The sequence below is a fragment of the Pholcus phalangioides genome, unplaced genomic scaffold (assembly GCF_987345545.1).
Source record: "Pholcus phalangioides strain wild (caught in Gottingen) unplaced genomic scaffold, Ppha-v1.0 ptg000009l_1, whole genome shotgun sequence".
Taxonomy (NCBI): domain Eukaryota; kingdom Metazoa; phylum Arthropoda; class Arachnida; order Araneae; family Pholcidae; genus Pholcus; species Pholcus phalangioides.
This window is the reverse complement of record NW_028301602.1, coordinates 45,076,259-45,088,705: the sequence shown is the minus strand read 5'-3', so window position 1 is coordinate 45,088,705 and position 12,447 is coordinate 45,076,259. Positions and strand designations below refer to the sequence as shown.

Sequence of the window (12,447 nt, the reverse complement as noted above, 5' to 3'; positions counted from 1 at the left end):
ATGAAAACTTCAAATTCTTGTGAACATTCAATGTTAAAAAAATATAATAATAGTTCGTCTCTAAAATCAGCTACGAAAGTCTTTTATTCCTCGCGTGGCATCTGTTTACTCGAATTTATCCTAATAGGCATGCTTTTAATTTTTGCATTGAATCCATGAATCACTTGAATCAACCATCATTGAACCATGGATTCAATCGTTGTTTCCATGATTGAATCGAATTGAAAAAATAATAATTTTAGAACTGATAAAAATGAACAATTAATGAAGAAATAGTCACAGAATTACTGAAAGCGATAATTGCAGAACTACTGATAGAAATCAAAATTATTGAGAATATTTCGAAATTGTCAAGAGTAATTTCAGAATTATCAGAAAGAAATAAGTTCATAATTGATGAAAATTCAAAATAAATGGAAAAAATCATTTCAAAATTATCGGGACAAATTTCAGATTTAATCGAAAAGAGTTAATTAATTAATGAAAGGAAGTTATATTTGAAAATAAATAAAAATTCAAATTTAATGAACTAAATAATTACATCCGAGCAATTAGGCCAAAAACGCACGTGAACGAATAGAATGCGAAAAATAAAATACTTTCATAGCTAATTCCAAAATTATTTTAATAATAATAACAACAACGTGATCTTCACGTATTCCCAAGGGATCAACATGATCCGTCCAGGGAATTTGTTAGCGTTAGTAGACATCCATGCCCGAACCGGGATTCGAACCCAGACCTGCACTGTGAGAAGCAAGTTCCCTAACCACTCGACTGCCAGGCGGCTCAATATAGTTTTAATTTCTATCAGTAGTATTTCAATTATCGCTGTCAGTAATTCTGCGACTATTATTTCATTAATTGTACATTTTTATCACAGTTCTAAAAATATTTTTTTTCAATTCTATTCAATCATGGAATCAACGATTGAATCCATGGTTCAATGATGGTGGATTCGTGGATTCAATGCAGGAATCAAAAGCATGGCTGTTAAGATAAATTTGAGTAAACAGATGCCACGCGAAAAATAAAAAATTTTCGTAGCTAATTAGAGACGAACTATTATTATATTTTTTTTAACATATAAAATATGTTAAAATGTGGCCATCAATGTTGATGACCACATTAAGCGATCTTTGTTTTATTTTAGTTCTGGCAACAATGTTGAACTTCAGGTATGAAACTGTGACCTCTGCGAAAATGTCAGTTACCATACAAGAAGTCTTGGGCACACATTTATACAAATCTCGATGAATATTTCATTTTGGGCTTTCGAAAATCGGTGTAGTTTCATTGCATACATCATGAATGTCGGTCGAATAAAAAAATTCCTCACTTAATAATCAATTGCATCTACTCTCTCAGCAACAATCCTGTGATCATGTTCGAATCTCAGAAATATGCAGTTTTTCTCAGAAAAATGAGATAACTCCGAAATCGTGCAACTCGTGATAGCTTAAGTCGTAGTATTACCACGACCACCTAGATAACTTGTGAAATTTAGGAGGTCGTGGTATTACGATACCTTAAAGATATCGTAGGTAAAACTATTCTTGAAGTGTTCGCGATCAAAATACTTTTCACCTAACATCGTGTCATTGCTCTTCTTCCTTCGTCAGAAAGAAGTCTCCGTGTCCATAATCATTTGGAAATAAAAAATTTCGCTCTTATTCTTTTCTTTTCTCTAATATACGTACGTCATCCGTTGTTTATTTTTCGCATCAGCGATGAAAAAAAAAATGGGCTGAAATGACTTCTAATTTTTTCCCCCCAATGTAGTTCATAGAAGAGGAGGAGGAAAATGCGACGTCGCCCGTGAAGAATCTGGGAACTAACGTTGAACCTTTGCCCACGAGCGCACGTCATCAGATTCAGCTCCTGAACTACCAGTTGGAACAACAGCGTCAGCAGACGCAAACGGCCATGTACCAAATTCAACTGCTGAAGGACCAGTTGGAAGCCGAAAGCGCGGCTCGCTACAAAGCCCAAGTACACGCTCTTTCTTTCTTTCCTTCGCAATTACATCACGGAGCTGAAATTGTACATGCCTTATACACACACATGATACGAATATGCATTGCAGAAACAGAACATAACCGCACAAAAAATGCCTAAACATAACCCCCCCGTATTCGGGGGCTTAATCTTTTTAAGCCGTGACCAAAAATCAACAAGATCAGTTTCGCGACCCATGGGACTGTTTTTCGAAATTAGTGAATCCAGTGACGCAATAAATGCAGTATTAACAAAACTGATTTGTACGACCATACATCAAAAAAAAGCCACTGCTAATCAGGTTCGGGTAGGTTCCATAGATCAAGAATCTCTGGCTGTTACAGGGGCGGATCTATGGGGGGGGGGGGGGCGAGGCGATCCAAGCGAAATGCGGTAATTCATAAAATTTTCGGAACTTCTATATGATAATATTGCAACAACAAATTCAAGAAAACTTCGACTATAAGAAACGGGTAAAACCAGGGCATTTTTCAAAATAGTCAGGATCCAGAAAAAAAAACAGAAAATACGGGACACATGGTCATCTCATGTCGAGACTAATTTTTTTTAGCGATTTGTAAAATTATCCCTCCCAACAGCGAGCTCTAGATCCGCCCTTCGCGAAACCCATAGGTTAACCCCTGACGTATTCGCTTGTATAAAAAATAAATAACAGAATATTTGCTCTATTTTAAGCCTATCTCACAGCCATTTATTTTCCCGCATATGCTAAAACAAACTGAAAATTAGAAAGGAAAGTTACAAATGACCCCTACGCTACTTTTCGTGCTTGGTTACAGCGCCGTTGTGGTGGTCGAATGGTCAGTGACGGATTCGCCGAGTTCGAACCCCACCGTCGCCACAGTGGTGGTGGACTGAAGTTGGTTTTCTGTGCTTCCCAACTTCGCGGCCAGAATGTGAGCCGACCTCTCGGTTGAAAAAGCTCGCCACATAGAGCAACAAGCCTACAACGGTACAAATATTCAATCACTACACTTCACTCACAATTTGAAACATAGATGACAGCACTAATTCACGCACAAGCACCACATACTCACACTTCCGGCACAACTCAATCGGTAGTAAATTACCCATACCGATAGACCGGAGTTGGGCTCGGTTTAAAAAAAAGAAAGCTTGGTTACAGCAAATTCATAATTTCTGTGTATATGTCCCCCCTTCAGGTGCACAACCACCAGTTGATGTTGAAGAACAAACAGCTTTTGGATCACATCCAGAAACTCTTTCATCAAGTTCAAGATCTCGAAAAGAAGATAGAAGTGTTGGAAACGGACGCCTTGAATCATGATTCCAGACAGGTAACCAAAGCCCCTTTTCTATGAATAGTTTACTTCACGTCATATCCAGCTCTATTTATGCGGCCTAAAATGTTCAGATATTGTTTTGAGTATTGTTCTGTTCGTCTTTACCGTCAGAGTTTTACGTCTCAATTTTCTGTTTAATGATGGAAATGCGCCCCCACACAGATGACGCTACCCGTGTACAGGGCCGGAACTAGAGGGGGCAACTGCCCCCCCCCCCCCGGGCGGGAAATTTTAGGTGGGAACAAAGAACACCGTTATAGAATTATCGAATTTTAAAGTTCTGGGGACGACAAAAATCCTACTTACTCTGCGCGTGTATAGGAAGGGGGGGGGGGGGGAGCGATCCGGAAAATTCGCCTCCGCTCCGACGTTTTGACCCCGACATTTGGCGCCTGGGATATTTCAACCAGGACGGGGCCAACTGAGTGGGTGAGTGACAGTATGGATGGCCGAGTGAGTACGCGATTGAATGACCGTATGGATGAGCGAGTGAGTATGCGATTGAATGACCGTATGAATGAGGTGTCCTAGAGGGTGTGCAAGCATGTGCACAACAAAAAGAGTGACTTGAACTCAGAGGCACGTTTACGGTAAGGAGGGGGGCTAAGCGGGCTTCACAGGGCGGGAAATTTAGGGGAAGGTTTAAGAAAACTGAACTAGAATGGGTGTGGGATGGCAAAATTTGTTCAGCCTTTCAGGCTGAACAAATTTTCAGATTAAAACCATTAATCTGGCTGTGGAGGGGGGGGGGGCAAAGCTATAATCTGAGGTTCCTAAAATTATGTGGCCCTTGTCAATCGCTCGAATTTTAGTTTGAAAAAATGAAGCATTTGTCTAAGCGGCACCTGCTATTTATCATAGCACCTGATCCCGTTATCGTGGAGTGTCCATATGCATCCGAGAAGGTCTTCCCGGGCAATGCCTGGCGGGCCCTGGGGTAATATATTAAAGTATCAGACGATCTCTTCCTTCTTCAATTCACAAATAAACAAAGTTGGTAAAACACTCAATGCCTGGAAATACAGTGGAACCTCTTGATAACGGACACTATGCGGACCGAAAATTTTGTTCTCTAACGAGGATCGTCCGTTAATGAATGGTAAACCAGATCGAGGCCTGAATTGATAATTAAAAAGCTTTCGTTAACGGGACGTATCCACTAATGGAGGGTGGCTGTTATGGGAGGTTTCACTGTACCCTATGTTGGAAAGCACCGTTAAAGTCGTTGTGAAAAATGTACACATATCGAAAGCGGTTCTGTGTTTTGGTTAGAAAACAATTTGCTCATTGTTGGTGTAGTGGAGCCCTGTTGTAAACGTATGTATGGGGCATAGTCGAAAATGGGCGTGCATGCATCTCCAAGTTCACGTTTCGCAATCTCTGGTAACCCTAGTTCAACATTGTCTCTCTCATATTGAGAGTGTAAATAATAATATTGTTACACTGGACTTCTGCTGCCACTTATTAAGTAGAAAAAAAAACTGTTATAATTCTTCGATTTGAATAGGTGACCGGTTTTCGATTGATGTGCCACATAAAAAAAATAATACAATATGATACCAATAAATATTTTTATAAGCAATTAAATTAAGTGCACCTCAAATTTTAACAGTTGTTATTTGTGTGCCCTAAAACGAAAGAGAAATTTTCCACAAAGTTAGTCCTTCTTGGTTACTTGTATGCTCAAATCTTTTTACTTGAAGGAAGAAAAAATCCTGTTTTGGAACAATATGGGGGAAGGGAGCCCGATTTAGCATTCTAAAACCTGTTATGTGGCGAGAGAAAAACTGACTAGTCCCGTTTTCATTCATTCAAATGGGACATGTGGTCATCGTACTTACAACCAGGATTTTTTTGGATATAGTTATCAATTGGTTATTGTTGTCAGAAACCACGGGTCTCCACGTGATCATATTGAGCGGTGTGCACTGTACTTTTATTTGATATTTTTTTTTTGTGGGTCAATGTAATTGTTTTTTCTTCTACCAAAGGTTCAGAATCACCAAGATGCCCATGGGCGAGCCCAACTATCCTACCGAAGAAACAGTGGGAGCACGCAATCGCTGTGGTCTACTCCCGGCCTGTTGAACCCGACCTATATGGCATCAGGCAGCCGTAGGGGATCGGCCACTAGTTTACCAATGCAACAGGCAGAAGCAGGCGAATTGTCACCCACCGCAGAGCAACAGGCAGAAAATAGTAGGAAGGTGCTTCTCGGTGGCAAAGGTGACAGTTATAAGTATAGTAGCCCTCTCGTAGACGTCGATTGGAGAGCGAAACGCAGGGGATCTTCTGGTAACTACAACACGCTCGATTTTTCCAGAATTAAGAGCAGCATATCTGATGCAGGGAGCAGCGATAGATACACGGGTCCTTCACCTACCAGAAATCAACAAATTCCCGCGGATTCCAAACATCCGCAGCAGCAACTGCCAGTGACTTACGGTCACCGAAGGAGCGAATCCGTTTCCGGATTAGACAGAGCAACCAGCAGAAAAACCATCGCAATTGACGATAGTCTGATAATTGGTGACGAAGACACTGGAAATGATTTTGGTGCTGGCATATCTCAGGGTGCCAACAGTGACAGAATAAGGTCAGAAACATCATCATCTTCCATCAACTGTTCGGATCAGATGTCTAAAGAGTTGACCAGCAAGAGCAGAACAGCATCGTCAAAAAAAACTTTCACCTCTTTCGGTCTAAAAGAAAATCACAGCAAGTTGGCACAGTCTTTAGAAACGCTCAGGTTATTCAACAGCTGAGGGTTCCCTGGTGGATTAACCGAGATGTTTTAAACAAAAACCATAATGTATCTAAAAAATCTCATGATACTGCAGCATGCTGAATGAGCAGTTCTTTCTCTCTCATTAGCTTTCAAAGCTAACAATCTCCTCGACTTCAGGAGAGATGTCACACGAAGTGCCAAGATGTTTTCAAGTCTATATGGAAAGAAGAAATCTTCAGCAATGGTTTGCAAAAAAAAAAAATGTGCAACAGTGTTTGATGTCTACATTTTTTTAAAGTGTTTATGATAGACTGCAGTCCATTGTGAACTGATTCACAAAAACTCGAATGTAAGTTGATGATATGGGAGATGATGTCATTGAACTCAAGCAGGTCCTAAAGAATGATGCATGTGAACATGTATATTGCTTGTTTTAAATCACACTAATCTATGCCTCAGACAAAACCTTGAATTAATATAAAAGGCAAAACAATGAACAATTCACTTCATGTCAAATTTAATTGTGCATGATCAATATTAAAATCATGGATGAAAAGAAACAGAAGACAAACATTCTCCAGGAATTTTCCATCATATTAAATTGAATTGATTTTCTGTACTTTAATAGGTGAATGAGATGAACGCATGTGGCAAAAACTGTCAAACCTAAACAATATAAATACAACACTTAGCAAAAATTTGCCATAACAAAGAATGTGGCAGATTCTTGTTGAAATAAATTCCCTACAGATCAGAAAAATTAATAATTAAAAAAATGTAGTCAAATTTAAAGAGGAGTTATTTAAGTAGAGAATACTTTCATAGTAAGAATTGAGTTTGGCCAATGAATTTACATAGCAAGCCAAAAATAAGGGGGTTCGAAGAGAATTTTTTACAATGTACATCAAAATATGTCACTGTATGATGCAAATGTGTGACCTTTTATAACTGATTTCAAACCAAACTTTATATACTAAAAACATTTAAAGCAATTATGCAGGCTTTATATATTTATACACAGGAACATATGTGTTAAAACATTTTTTAATGAGAAAAAAATTGAATGAAAAAACAAACAGGAGAGCAAGTCTAGCATATATTACAAGCATTTATTCTCATGAATTTGATGACTCCAAAACAAAATAGATTATTGCACTTCATATCATCAGTACACACATACACGTTTATGTAAATATATAATTTATATGTTCTTTCTTGTATTCTTTTTCTTATAGTAAAATAAAAAAAATGATCAACTCTTCACCTACATATGGCACAAGGAACATTATTTCATTTCCAGGAATTAAGTTCCATTTCATATAACTCCATTGGAATGAAAGGGACATCAATGCTCCTAAAATATAAAAATTGAGGTCGTTTTTAAAAAAATTGCAATGCAGCAGTGTCAAGCTATTTGCATGGCAAATAATTGCCATAAGAATACAATACATACAATTATCATCATCATACATAAAAAATTCTATTTTTTTAAATTTCAAATCAGAAAGGAAAAAGAATGCTGTATACATTGAGCATAACATTTGAAACAACTGTCTTGTAAGCCCACATTTTCAGCAAATTTTGGCTTACAGATAAAATACAACTGAATCCACTGAGAGATATTTTCCATAGGCTTGTTCAATTACACTATGTCTCTTACAGCCACATCTGCCAATTCTCACGTATATCAAGCTAAAATGTTATTCAAACACATCCCACAAATTTTAATCAGTAAATAGTCACATGAATTAGGTGCTCTGGCAATTTTGAAAATCTATTTTCATGTTCCATGAACCATTGGATGACAGGGTAAATTTGCTAGTTGAGAGAAAGCAGTGCTTTCTTTTAATACATGCACTACAGAAGTGAATTGAATCAAGAGTAAAACATCTAGCTTGCAAAAGGTGTTCCTAGAATAAGTATCAATCCCCAATAAAACAATAAAGTATAGCAGTTTGTGGCCAGCAAGTAGCAGTCATCTTACACAAGGTTCAGAGTAAACCTTATTTTCCTGACTTTATCCAAAACTCTGGAAGTAAGAAATATTTTTCAAAATCTCAATTTCCAAATGTTTTCAAGTTTGTTTTTTTCCCTCTTTTCCCTGACTTGTGACCAGTGAAATATGCAAATTTTTGCATATTTCTCTTTCTTTTGACAAATATTTTACATTTCCCTGATCGTTTTTCATTTCCCTGACTTTCCAGGATGCTGAAAACCCTGTAACATATTTAGCTCGCCGATTGACTTGCTGATTCCATGAATATTATTTATGAATTAATAAGTAATAGGGCTGGGAATTGATTAAAATTTTTTAACTGGTTAATCAAGCAATTTTAATAAAAAATTTACAAATGTTAACCTTTTTTAACAAACATTTTGTTTATAACGATAATATTAATTGATAGTATAAAAATATTTTCATTCATTTCATGCACTGCTCCAGTTCGCCAGATGTAGGAATAGAGATTAAGGATTAAGGCTGCCAGCTGGAAGCAATTTAATATGCTAAACACATTAGTCAAACCCAATTTTTTCACTTAGATTTTTATCAGAAAACCAGTTATTTAGTTTAGTCTAAAGATGATGCCACTTTCCACTAATCAGCGGAGAGTGATATCTTTGGATAAGTTGCCACCTGGTGGCAGTGTCAGCAATGTGAGCTTTGGCCCAAGTTATGTCTGGCTGTCCATGGACGGTCCCATTCAGCACACATGAGCTCTAAGGAAAGAGGATCATTGCCTTTGTAGTCTAGTGCACTCACCTGGCAAGTGAGAGGATGTGGGTTCGATTCCCCATAAGGGCAGCAAAATTTTCTTTCCTGGATTTCCTCAGCAAGCTGTCTCGAAACCTTCATATTTAGTTCAGTAACTGATTTCAAAACTAATTTTGATCTTCATACTGTCCCTTGTTTCCTCTACAAATTGTACCCAAATGGTGTGGAGGGGGGGGGGGGCTGATGTTTCCCAAATACGAAAACTGCTGTGGAGACAATAAATTCTAGTCTTATTTTCCAAAACTTCCATCAAAATAATTTGGAAACTGAAATTATCACCAGTTTTCCTTGGATTCACTTGTTTTCCCATGTTGAAAAATTTGATTGAAACATGGATGCAAATATTTTTAAGTATGGTCACATATTTGAAATATTATGTATAAGAACATAATTTGAGACATCTAGTTGGTTTCATTAAATATAAATCAAGTTAAATTTCAAACTATCAATAAAAACTTTAATCAAATTTTAATTGGATTGAACAACTTGATTAACTCAACTAAAATTCTTAACTGTCATTAACATCTGATCAATTAACCAATCCAGTTATTCAAATCAGGCCTAAGAGATAAATATTTCAATGAGCTCAAATACCACTCATATTTATGATATCTTACATATCCTGATTGTTTTTAATGACGAAAAGATGGAATAAAAAAGATAAGGCAAACAAAGACCAACAGTATAATAGCAGAAATATCATGCTATAAGGAAAATATATGAATTAATTTTTTGTACAAAGTTTTTAAAATACCTTATCATTTGCTCTCCACAAAGAAGACATTCATAAGCTATCAGATCATCCAATTCCATCTTCATAAAGATATATAAAAAAACACATGAGCAACAAAATAAGATAATCACATATTTATATTTGAAACTTCAGTATATTGTCAGATTTCTTTTGAATGTAATCAAATTAAAAATGACACACCCATAAAATTTTTGAAAAGAAAAGGCTTTGAAAGAGAAAAACAGGATTGATTCCTCATAGATGTCAGCTTAACTATCATTTTGTTCCAAACATGAAAAATAACACCTTTTTTTTACATGAAACGTCTCTTCATATTGCTCTTGTTTTCCTTCACTAATGTTGTCAGACAAGGTGTGCAAAACCTTTTCAGTAGTCACATATGTGATGTGGCTATCGTTCACCGGCTGAAATTTGGTATACCTATTAAGTTATCCTATTTTCGACTGATGTTGCATTTGTGCAACACTTTGTTCAAAATTGTTTTCAAACATTTTTCATACAAAAATTTATATGAAGTGAACATTTTTGGAAACTAAAAGGTCTAAGGCGTGTTATAGTATTTTTTAAAATTTGTTTACAATGAAATTTGATTTCTTATGACTTTTCAATTATGAAATTTTCAGAAATTTTATCCTGATTTCCTATTTGGATTTTTTTTCCTGAAATCAGAAGAAATAATTATATATTTTTTTTTAAAAATAGGATAAAAATAATTTTTTCTCACATGGAACATGAGATTTCCCGAAATCATAATTATTGCTTTGATTAAATTAAATAATTAATTGAAAATTTGCATATTGAAAAGAAAAACATGCTAAATTGATGTCCAATTTTTTGAAACTTTGCAAATACGTTATTTAAGCAGCTATTCGTCATATATAAAAAAATTGTGCAATTTGGTCATGAATTGTAAGAGCGGTCAAAAATGTGTTATGTGGATTGGTATTTCTTTTAGGAACACTTTTCACTGGCTAGATAGAGCTCCCTGGTGTGAGATAGAGCTCCGCTTGTGGAATACCGGCTAAAGGTTGTGCACTCTCGTTTTCAGGGGATTTACAAAAAAAAGTACCACTTCTTCATTCTGTTGCAATAGCTAATTAGTAGGTCACAAAAATGTAAATAAAGCCTACAATTGATGATTCAAATTTTTATTGAAGGTAACATTTTTTTTTTTTACGATTTTATTCAAATTTTTATTCCAGGTCCCTTCAGTGAAGATTCATAAACGGGTGATGAAGGGGATCCATACATATTTTTCATTTTTAAATTTTCATAATTTTTTACATCTTTCTAATCTTTTCTTTGCCTTTTTCTTTCCTTCTACATTCAAGTAATGTACATAGAAAAATGATCTGACTCATTTACATTATAAATTGCAGAGGAGAGCACAATCAGGCTTACAGCATCTAAAATTCATGTATGATATCAGTAAAAAATGGTCTGCTGAGTTGTCTGACTGAATTCAGAAGACACGTGGCAGCACTATAGTTCGTTTCAGGTTAACTTTGCAGTGGAGAGAAAGGTAGAGAGTGCATTCCTTCGCCGCAAAATAAAGTTCCCATAAATCGTAGTTTTATGATGATCATTTATGCAGAATATTTCAATTCTTTTTATTGATTTCGAAAAAATAATGAAAAAATATCGTTTTGAACCGATGTTTCTTCGTTTAAAATTTTTAAATTAGAAAAAAATATTTTTTACCATCATCCAAAAATCTATAGCAACCACAACGACATTTTGGTGCGATACCCTAGAAATACTTTGCAGTGGAGAGAAAGGTAGAGAGTGCATTCCTTCGCCGCAAAATAAAGTTCCCATAAATCGTAGTTTTATGATGATCATTTATGCAGAATATTTCAATTCTTTTTATTGATTTCGAAAAAATAATGAAAAAATATCGTTTTGAACCGATGTTTCTTCGTTTAAAATTTTTAAATTAGAAAAAAATATTTTTTACCATCATCCAAAAATCTATAGCAACCACAACGACATTTTGGTGCGATACCCTAGAAATCGTCCATACCTTACCGAGGCTGCGTATCGATACATTGGTTAAGAGGCTTTTGTTGCCATAGCAACGAGTGATGAGGTTCCCCCGTAGCTTCCTCTTCACTGCAAAGTTAACTTGAAACGGACTATAGTTGAACACATAACAAGCATTTCTCAGAAACAAACTTCATGTTAGTTATACACACACATTCAGACTTATACCCATTCACAGGCACACGTCTTGCCTGGAAACTGCTTGAAAGTCACGTACCCATTCGTTGAAATTCTATAGAGGAATATATGAACAAGGTGTGTGTGCGCACGGTTAAGGAGGAGTAGTAGTATAGTAAAACATGAAATAAGAAACAGGATTCAAAGTAAAAAATACAAGTATAATCTAATTTTTTCATTTATGAAGGAAGATGAAATCTTATTTATGAAGGCATATTTTTCTTCCGGTTCAAACATGGATACAGAAACTCTAATAGAAAATTCATTACAGTAATTGATAATATATTCAATATTCATAATGTGCATTCTGTTAAGTGATATCAATGAACATCAAGAAAAAAAATTACACAAAGCTTTTCCTTGAAAGTTACAGCATCTGACACGATGGAAGTTGAAGACACTGAAACAGTATCATCTCGGCCAGAAAGCATCTGTAACTGCCTCTGTATTTCTTCCACTCTATGCCTATTAGTTGGTACAAGACGAGGGTATACCTTTCAAAAGAAAAATTTATTCTAGCAATACTTAATGATGACAATAAAAAATTTCCATATTAAAATTGTTTATTAAACAAAATCCTCAAATGAAAACATTTTTTCCAAAGTGAATGATTGTAAATCTGATCACTAGAGCTCCGAAGTTCAGGCAA

At 35.8% G+C, this 12,447-nt stretch overlaps 2 protein-coding genes across 4 annotated transcripts in view; one reads left to right on the top strand and one right to left on the bottom strand.

The window, feature by feature from the left end:
* Positions 1-6,570, top strand: part of LOC149083168 (uncharacterized) — a 40,605-nt gene extending 34,035 nt beyond the window's left edge. Inside the window, exons 4-6 of the mRNA XM_089236339.1 lie at positions 1,783-1,992; positions 3,183-3,317; positions 5,315-6,570. Of these exons, the coding sequence (XP_089092465.1) occupies positions 1,783-1,992; positions 3,183-3,317; positions 5,315-6,088 (1,119 nt within the window). The 3' untranslated portion in view covers positions 6,089-6,570. The remainder of the gene's footprint in view (positions 1-1,782; positions 1,993-3,182; positions 3,318-5,314) is intronic.
* The window catches only part of dor (vacuolar protein sorting-associated protein 18 dor), a 40,003-nt gene continuing 34,107 nt past the window's right edge, over positions 6,552-12,447 (bottom strand). For 2 of the 3 annotated variants that reach the window (XM_089236336.1, XM_089236338.1), the window contains 3 exons: positions 12,146-12,292; positions 9,579-9,637; positions 7,309-7,405 (listed from right to left, as the gene is read on the bottom strand). In XM_089236336.1, coding sequence (XP_089092462.1) covers positions 7,342-7,405; positions 9,579-9,637; positions 12,146-12,292 — 270 coding nt within the window. In that variant the 3' untranslated portion in view covers positions 7,309-7,341. Of the gene's footprint in view, positions 6,718-7,308; positions 7,406-9,578; positions 9,638-12,145; positions 12,293-12,447 lie in introns of those variants that run through there. The other variant, XM_089236337.1, reaches the window with a different exon arrangement.